Genomic DNA, 8,946 nt, shown 5'->3' with positions numbered 1-8,946 from the left:
CTGGATGGAGTGAACCACAATAGAGGAGATATTGGTAAATGTTAGTGGTTGGGAATGATCTTACAGTGTTAATGGGCAAGTAAAGTATATATTGATCTTTCCACCAGGACCCACACAGTACACCAAGGTTGTCTGGGAAAAGGCACAATCAATATGGGAAAATTTGAGATTTTGAGTCAGCCAGGGAAATCCAATGAGTGCTAAAAAGTGCCTACAGGTCTCTGCAGGACCCTCAATTGTCCAACATCAGTCTATCATTTCTTTTTCTAGGGAGGCCTGCAAGCAAGAAAAATGGTGGCACCATCACTTAGAGATATCTGGATTCCCCTCTTTGAAGCAGGTGGAAATAGAAATTGGTGATATTGCAATGAATGAATAAAGAAAGTGAATTAGAGATCCCAACATAAGATGGCAAATATGAATTCATAGGAATCACTGATAAATAGAGGGAAGGGACATTGGACTAGAATGTGACTGTTCTTAAAAAGAAGTAATTGTCAATTATATTTCAAGTACTAAGTTCCTGAGGGCTCCATCTTATTCCAGTAGGGTTTATTCCTTTCTTGTCTTACTGTTCACACACACACACACACACACACACACACACACACACTTTTCTATCTTCAAACATTCTATTTCCTTACCCCAGTGGTAACTCAGGGAGGTTTCCACTCTACTTCTGCACTGCCATCCCCATCTTGGACTCTATTAGCTCCCTCATCTCTCCTTAAGGGGCTCTCTAACATTAGGGAACAATGGCAGACAGGAGAATTCTATCTTGCACCAACTACCAGCTATTCTCTAAATAAATGAATACATTGATAGAAGTTTTGCCATATGGCAATCACCATGCTAGACACTAAGGGTATGAATACAACAGCAAGGCATGCTTTGCCCTCAGGGAATTTACAATCCAATGGTGGAGACAACACATGTAGGAAAATGGGGACATGAGAAGGGCAATGTATTCTGAGAAGTCACAGGGATGTAGGTCAATTGATTGCTACACCCCCTCCAGATGTTCAGGTTCCTAGATCAAGAAGGGAAAGGTAGATAAAGAGTGTATTGGGTATATGACTATAGGATACATATCAAGAAAATGGCTTGGGTGGATCATTAGGTGGGATGTGAAGATAAGTTTGGGCTGTGGCTAATTAGATATATGGGGTTTGAAGAATGTGCAGTTATTCCTTTACCTCTTTGATTTTTGCTGGGATAACAAAATTCCCAAGTATCATTGTGGTGAGCCTACAGAATATCCTAGTTCACTGGGGAACTAGCTGAGGAGTTGTTAACAAATTTAAACATTAATGAAAGGGTATTGACAAGTTGAAACAAGTCTAGAACATAGTGAGAACAGAAGAGATTGGCAGATGGCCCAATGGGTGATTACCAGTTGGAGAAAGTGGAGATATTAATCCATGACAAGGGATGACTTGGGCAGAGACTAAAGGACCACAGGATTTGCCCTTTTAAGTGTCAAAGATTATGATTCTAAAGAAAATTATATCTGGTATTAGACCTGAGATTAGGGGAGTATGAAACTTAAGTGAATGGAAGGAATAGGCAAGCACCTTTAGATATAATATAGGGGATGGCTTCTTACAAAGGAGAACATCACTCTCTGAGTTCATTTGCATTAAAGTGAAGATTTTTTCATCTAACCCAGCTAGGATAACAAACATGAGTTTCTTGCCTCCTTTGGAGTCTGCCATCCCCCTTCAATCCTCACATCAACATCCTCCCTCCTGCCCCCTCCCTCAGAATTGTAGCCTCCCCATATATGCACAAGGAAACACAGTTGTCAGGTTTTATAAATAAAAATATATTTGTCTATGGTAATTCAATAGTCATAGTATAACATTGTTTTCCATAAAAATATTCATTATAAATATCTTGAGTTCTGGGTATGAGTTTCCTATAGAAAGTTCAAAGAACTTTCACATGGATTTTCAAACCAATTCTCACAAAATATTCACTACAAGGGAAGACAGGAATGGAATCTCATCCATTTTAGAGATGAGAAAGTTAAAAGAAGATGACAAATAATAATAATGATGACAATTAAGGTACAAATTCTTGTGAAATATAAAGTTAAGTAACAATAATTTAAATGAAACAAAACATATTTAAATTATAATTAAGTGTTGCAGAGAGCAGCTCTGGGAGGTGGGAAAGAAAGAAATTATTCTATCCAGCTTTATCTCCAAGTGGGCTGGTTTAAGATGAAGCAGCAGTGGTAGTAGTCATCATGGTGGTGGTTTTCTTGTTGTCTAGTAGCTTCACAATATTTTGGACCCACTTTTCTTCTGGGTTAGCACAGATTTCAAAGCCTCGTTTTGTGAAAAAGCTGTGGAAAAAGAGCATTGGTGAATGACTTTGTGTATTTATCCTGAAGGCTGTTATTCTACTGGAATCCAGTTCTCCCTACACTGATTCTAGAGGAAAGCCAATGTGAAGTATTCTCAAGAGTACCTCCTGTTCCCCCCAACGTAGGAGAAGTTGTCCTAATCCTTGAGATGACTCATTCAAACACCAGTTAAGATCACAAGCAAGTTAAGAAAGAAGGGTTACTACCCATTCGAGTAGACAGGGCCTATCTTCCCTTGGACTTTGTGGTAAGAGCCCTCTCTCCATCCACCAAAAAACCTCTGTTTTTCTTAGCAGGTTCCAGTTCTAGGTTGACTATGGGTTGGAATGTTAGTAGCATACTGTAACTATTTAGCATGAATCCAGGCCCAAAGAACCTATGTGGGCTTTTCTTTTTTGAATTTGAAGTCAGAAGCATCCCTCCTTAGCTCTTCATATGGTAGAATAGAATCTATAATGAATCTAAGAGATCATCATCTATTCTCATTTTATAGTGGAAGGCACTGAGTCCAAGAGGAGAAATGGCTCATCCATAATCTCTCCATATAAAGCTGATCTTGACTTTCCTATGGGAATAAGTGTGACTAACTTTTATGAAAGACAAATGCACTGGGAGTCAAGAGCCCCGCATTCTAGAACCAACTTTCACACTAATTAACAGTGTTACCAATCACTTCTCCAGGTTTTCATTTTCCTTAAGTGGGTTGAACTAGATATTTTGCATCTAAGAGTCCATCCTATTCTTGAATTCTGTGATGCTTTGATTCTCCCCCAAACTGAATGGGCTAATATTAATAGAATTGATGCTATTCTTGGGACTTTTTTCTTTTCATCAATATTGTTAATAGCCCTGACAAGGAACAATAGTTCTCATGTTTAACCACAAAAAGATCTGAGCTGCACCTTACCACTTTCCCAAGTTAATCTATGAAATTCTGTTTCCCACAGTGAATGGTCAATGTAGTAAAGTGGGGAAAGGAGTCATGCCTGGGTAACTTACATCACACCGTTATTGGCACAGGTGCTGCTGGTAGCCTCATAGTTTACCACCAGTTTTGGAGGAATCTTCTTAGTAGTGAATTCAAAGCAGCAAATGGCTGGATGATTAGAACCATCTGAAAGAAGCACAAGAAAAACCAATTTAGGATGTTTCTGTCATTTGGTTTTTAAAATGTGTATTTCAAGAAAGAGAAGGGAAAAGAAGAGAAAGAATGTAGACAAAATATCTTCATCTATAATTTTAAGAGCCCTTCTCTGGCCAAAAAATATAGATCAAGATTAGGAATACTCTAGGAAAGAATAATGGTTTATAGTCTATGACCAATGAGAAGACACTTAAAGCCTTTTCCTCAGTTTTGTTACCAATGAGAGAAGGAAACATCATATGAGTAACATCCCATTCCAACCTAATAAGTTTGTGAAATGTAATTAGAAGGTGTTAATCATTAAAAGTCTTCAAGTTGGATCAATTTTGAGACTTCAATAACTGTTATCTGTCCTTTAGCAACTATAAGCAAAAGGTGCCAGGTGCAGAAATGTCCCTGTGGCCTTCCTGTCTTCCATAAGCATTGTCCCTTGATGGGGCAGAGAAGGCCAGTTTTTTTTTAGCAATTTTACGTTCATTATCAAGTTAAATTTCTGAGCCTCCAAGCAAAAGTGGCAAAGAAACTATTCTGTTCAGCTCCAGAAATGTCTTTTCCACACATGTAAAACTTCTCCACAAGTGAGTCACCCATCATTAAAGGTGTTGCTGATATAAGAGCCATATTGAAGAATCTGTTCTTGAGAAAGACATGAAAAATATGGAGTGGCATATCCCGTTCTATATCCCAGCTCTATCCCCAACTAGCCATATTTGACCTTAGAGGAGTAATTTCTTCTCTTTTGCCTCAGATTCCCCTTATATAAAATCAGAAATATATAAGACGAAGGTCCCTTTCACTTCTCTTATTTGATAGCTATACAAAAATGAGAGAATAAATCCTACGTATTTTTGCATAGGGAGAAATAAAAGATTGAGGACTCTCACCAGTAGCTTGAACTCCACACCAGAAGGCTGCAGCAATGAGAACCAGGGTCAGGACAGCTCCAGAGACCTTCATAGTGCTTTCAGGAAGGAGGTAGGCTTCTGGACCAGGTTCAACAGCTTTCAAGTTTCTCTTGGCCTCTCTGAATCTCTGGCTCTCTTCTCCTCCCTTTTATTGTAAAAGAGAAAGGGATGAGGAGGGAGAAGGGTCCCCCTCCCTTGAAGACGTCATAAGCAAAGAATGGTGAGGAGATTCCCAAATCTGCTGAGCACACAGTTGAACTCTGTAGATTGCCAGGAAGTGAGAGAGGGAAGTTGTGGCCTATTTCCATCATGCTACAGAGGCAAAAAGGCAATGGAGGGAAGAGTCAGGGCAAGGCTAACCACAAGATCTGGAACTGGCTTTCTCTGAAAAGTTTTAAAAGGAAAAAAGAAATTTTACCCCAAAAAGAAAGAAAGCATATAAAGAAATTAATAGCAACACTCAATGGTCCCCTCTTCTTTTTCCCTCTTTTGGACAAAGAGCAGCCAGATTTTAGGGACAGAGATGAAGCCTTTACCCAACTAGACTCTGGAACCTAGTTATGCTATTCATAGTTTTGCTAGATTTCCAGGTTAATGAAAGGTAGTGAAGCAATGGAAAGAGGATGCCCTTTTCTTCCCTGGACTGGTTCCCTCCAAGGGAAAGTTAAGAGAAGACACAATAAAGAATTATGCCTTTAAGCCACCTGATAAAAGTCCTTGAATGGCAGCTTCTTGATTATGGGCTTTATTCATTTGGCATGAGGGAGTAGTTTGAGAGTTTGAGCATAAGAGCAACATGTTCAAGGTGGCCAAATTGATCCAGATTAATCTCTCATTTTGATGATACAGATTTCAAACTGTCTAATACTCCTCTCCTTGAAAACATCTACATTTCATTGGAATTGAATACTTGCTCATCTTTTTTTCTTATTCTATCAACTTGCATCTCTGTGTATTTGCCCAAGAGACAAAAACAAAAAATAAAACTACTGAATTGCAAGTAAGAAGACCTTCATTTAAAATCTAGCTCTGCCACTCACTAAGTTACCTTAGTTAAAATTGTTCATTTCCATAGACCTTCTCTGGACAATTTCCTCCTCTGAAAAATGAGGTTGAACTAGCCAGGCTTTAAGGTCCCTTCTAGCTTTGGCATGATATAGTTTTAGGGATACATATTTTTTTTAAATTGTAAAATACCTCCTATTCTTCCAAGGGCAATTTCCAAGTCATGCCCAATAGGAAAAAATACAAATACTGCTTATGATTATCCCAACAAAATTTCATCATCATCATTCATGTCAGCAATATTCAGTGCTGATGGATTATTCAGAGAAGTGGATGAAAGTTCATATCATATTCCTATGTATTTAGGAACTAAAGCTGTTGAAGAGTCCCTCTGTCATTTTTTCTCATCCTGAATTCCATGGGAAAGATCCTCAAATATATTCCAGGTTAGTTGTCATGGGGCCATGACTCTGTCCTTATGGCTAACATAGCATACGATAGAATTTGGATGGGGTTGTTGCAAATAAAATTTAATAAAAGGGTAAGAACTAATTTTTTGTGCAAGCATTTTTGAACATTGAAAGACTAGTACATTTTAAAATGCACCAATGGTCATTAGGAATTCCTTATAAAATCCAGAAACATCCTCCAGTTGAAATACTTATGGTAGCATCTTTTGGTGGCATCGTTAGGCTTTCAGCCAAATATCTTATCATCTTTGTTTTGAGTATCATGTTGTGTGACAGAATGAGGAGTCTGCATAGGTTCATGAAGAGCTGGTTTAAAATCTGGAATTTCCTACTCCTAGAAACAGCATGACCTGGGGTAAATAATTTCCCTTCTCTAGATCTTAGTGTTGTTGGTTTTTTTCTTTTGTAAACTGAAGATATTAGACTTGGTGACCTCGAAATTCCCACTTAGGTCTAGATCTTCTGGATTTCATCTCAAAGCAATTGTATGAAAGTATATGGGGCTACAGAAATAAGGTTTTGTAACCTTATTTCAGATTCAAGATAAATGGCTAAATAACAATCCTTTATCTTTTTCCTTAATGCAAGTCATAGTATCATAGATTTGGAGCTAGAAGAACCTTAGGGGGAAAAAAAACCCAGAGTTCAAATTGTAACAGTTAAATTAGTACCTCTACTAAAAGTATTATATTTTTAGAGGTTTACTAAAGGTTATTAGAAATCAAGGATAAAGAAAATACAAAATAAGAAAGCACTTGCCTAGGGCATATAGCCCATTCACAGCCACCTACATCTTGCCTGTGTATGATTAGAAGCAGTAGAAGAGAGACCAAGTAGGCGGTACGGTCAGTTTAAATACAAATTTTATTCTCATCCCAGATAGGGATCTCAGGTGAGATTATAGGGCATTCTGGGAAGTACCAAGGACTGCTGGGGATTGAAGTCTGGGGTTCAAATCTCCGTTTTTAAATTTCTCCATTTGATCGTTATTGGGAAAAGTTTCCCCAAAAAGGATCATGAAAACATAATCAACTTAAAGATTACAATAATTTGAGGATAAGAGAAAAAAAAGAACAAAACCAATAATTGCTAGACGCATTGATAAAATGCCAGTTAGGGGGCAGTCCCCTTTGGCATGAAAGTATACATACAAATAAATGTTCAATCAACCACACCCAAAGTTAATTCTTGATCTTCTTGTGCAGCTTGTGGTCTGGAGGCATCTTCATGGTGTCTTCTCCAAACAGTTCAGTTTCTGGATTTGGAGAGGTTTCATGTTTCTTAACCTAAAATTCTTCTCAAAAGGAATTTAAACTTTGCAATTTAAAATAATAATATTTTTACATTCCCCCCTTGAAGAGGGTGATTGAAAAAACACAAGGATCATTTAGGGATGCATGGCTGAGTTATGAGGTATATGAATCAATTGGTAAGAGAAATTAAAAAGACATCAGAAAAATCCAAATAAAAAAAGATAAATTTCTGGATGAAATATAGACTATCAAAGTCTTATGTGTAAAAATTCTAAGTAAAGGAAAAATAAATCTATAACAGGTCTTGAATCAGGGTCCAATTACAATGATATAAGCAAGTATGCATTTACCCAGTCAGTAGCCAGGACTACAGAAAGTTTGCCACTCTATGAAAGACAGAAAAGGGACTAGATTATAGGAGTCATGTAGGAGCCAAGTGAGGGATACTCATCTGTAAGTATTTTCAGAGTGAGTGTGGATACAAGGAAGGCTAATATTAAGCATCGCAACCTTGAGTCTTCACACTAAGTTCAAGTCCTTTGTTTTGGTTTAGAAGCATATCAATCCTTCTTGGATTGGTTTCTTTGGCCCTGTGCAATGGCTCTTTTGTATATCTTATCCTGGAATCAGACAGACTCATTAAGCAAAGTCCCATAATTTTTTAGTGGCATCATTTTTATAGTCTCAAGCTTTTGGGGCATGCATTGACATTTAGCAAATGTATTTTAAACTTATATTACTGCTAAATCAAAAAAGTTAAAGAAAATCTTAATACTGGTTACAAGTGCTTCAAATATAAAAAGGAGAGAAAAAACTGAAATAGTATATTGCACATTCAAGAAAAATATAATAAAAGAGTTTTAAAAATAAACATGTAGGTTATAATCATTGACGCACTGTGTCAGCTAAGAAAATATAGAATACAAGGCTTTCTCACCAAAAATGAGATCCATTCCCTCTTAATAGCTGGCCATGATCCACTGTGAGTACAAGCAAATGAATTTTACAAGGTAACAGTTTTTTTTTTTAATAAAGAACAATAGTACAAATATGTAGGTATCAAATATCCCCAAAAATTCTCAATAGTCTAGTTAATTACAATAACAAACAAACCCACTATCATATTTCACATAAAAATCCTGCTTCAAGAATTTACTTACTGGTTGAACATGAGTCTTTTACTCACTCTCTAACTTTAGTTTCCTCATCTGTTAAAGAAAAAAAAAAAGGTCAGACTAAGAATTCCCTAAGGTCTTTACTTCAAATTCGGTGTGATATATTAATAAAAACTGAAAACAAGAAGAATCATTATAAGTAGGAGCTATTGCCCAACAAATAGAACTGGATTTCATATGCAGACTTATCACCCAGAAACTTAGATAAGGGATTCTTTCATTAGCATGGTGACTGGACTAGATGATCTCTAAAGTCCCTTCTGACCTTAAGGTTCTATAGTTCTTTCCCAGAATGTAAGCTTCGTAATGACAGGGTTCATGTCCTGGATTTGTTGTCCAAAAGACTGGATTGAAATCTCATTTATTGCTAGTTATATAACTGAGAAAATCTCTCAGTTTCAGCTTCATCATCACTGAAATGGGGACAATAATAACACCTATTTCTTGGGGTTATTATGAAAAGCAAATGAGATAGCACATGAAAAATTCTTTGCAGAATTGTTTTTAATGGCAACAATAATAAAACCTACCCAACATCACTCTGTATTATCAGCAAAAATGGAGTGAGAGAACTCAGCCTCAAGTTTCCTCATATGTAAAATGGAAGTAATTTTAGTTGCTAT

The 8,946-nt window shown here is 37.0% G+C and overlaps 1 protein-coding gene across 1 annotated transcript; it reads right to left on the bottom strand.

Annotated features, from left to right (window-relative positions):
- Positions 1-1,801: 1,801 nt before the first annotated feature.
- LOC103093843 (C-C motif chemokine 4-like) lies at positions 1,802-4,557 on the bottom strand. Its single transcript, XM_007485540.3, has 3 exons — positions 4,400-4,557; positions 3,371-3,485; positions 1,802-2,350 (listed from the first exon to the last, which is right to left on the bottom strand). Exons 1-3 carry the CDS (start codon positions 4,470-4,472, stop codon positions 2,221-2,223), a joined length of 318 nt encoding a protein of 105 aa, XP_007485602.1. The 5' UTR covers positions 4,473-4,557; the 3' UTR covers positions 1,802-2,220.
- Between the last annotated feature and the right edge of the window lie 4,389 nt (positions 4,558-8,946).

The sequence above is a fragment of the Monodelphis domestica genome, chromosome 2, assembly GCF_027887165.1.
Source record: "Monodelphis domestica isolate mMonDom1 chromosome 2, mMonDom1.pri, whole genome shotgun sequence".
Lineage (NCBI taxonomy): Eukaryota > Metazoa > Chordata > Mammalia > Didelphimorphia > Didelphidae > Monodelphis > Monodelphis domestica.
Note: the sequence above shows the minus strand (reverse complement) of the source record. Positions and strands in the feature narration are given on the sequence as shown.

What these genes read in the sequence shown, in the direction of transcription:
- LOC103093843 (XM_007485540.3), bottom strand. Translation starts at nt 4,472, where the DNA reads ATGAAGGTCTCTGGAGCTGTCCTGACCCTGGTTCTCATTGCTGCAGCC. An exon ending in GTGTGGAGTTCAAGCTACTG is followed by an intron (nt 3,486 to 4,399) that starts GTGAGAGTCCTC and finishes TGCTTCTTTCAG; the next exon opens with ATGGTTCTAATCATCCAGCC. An exon ending in TGTGCCAATAACGGTGTGAT is followed by an intron (nt 2,351 to 3,370) that starts GTAAGTTACCCA and finishes CTTTTTCCACAG; the next exon opens with CTTTTTCACAAAACGAGGCT.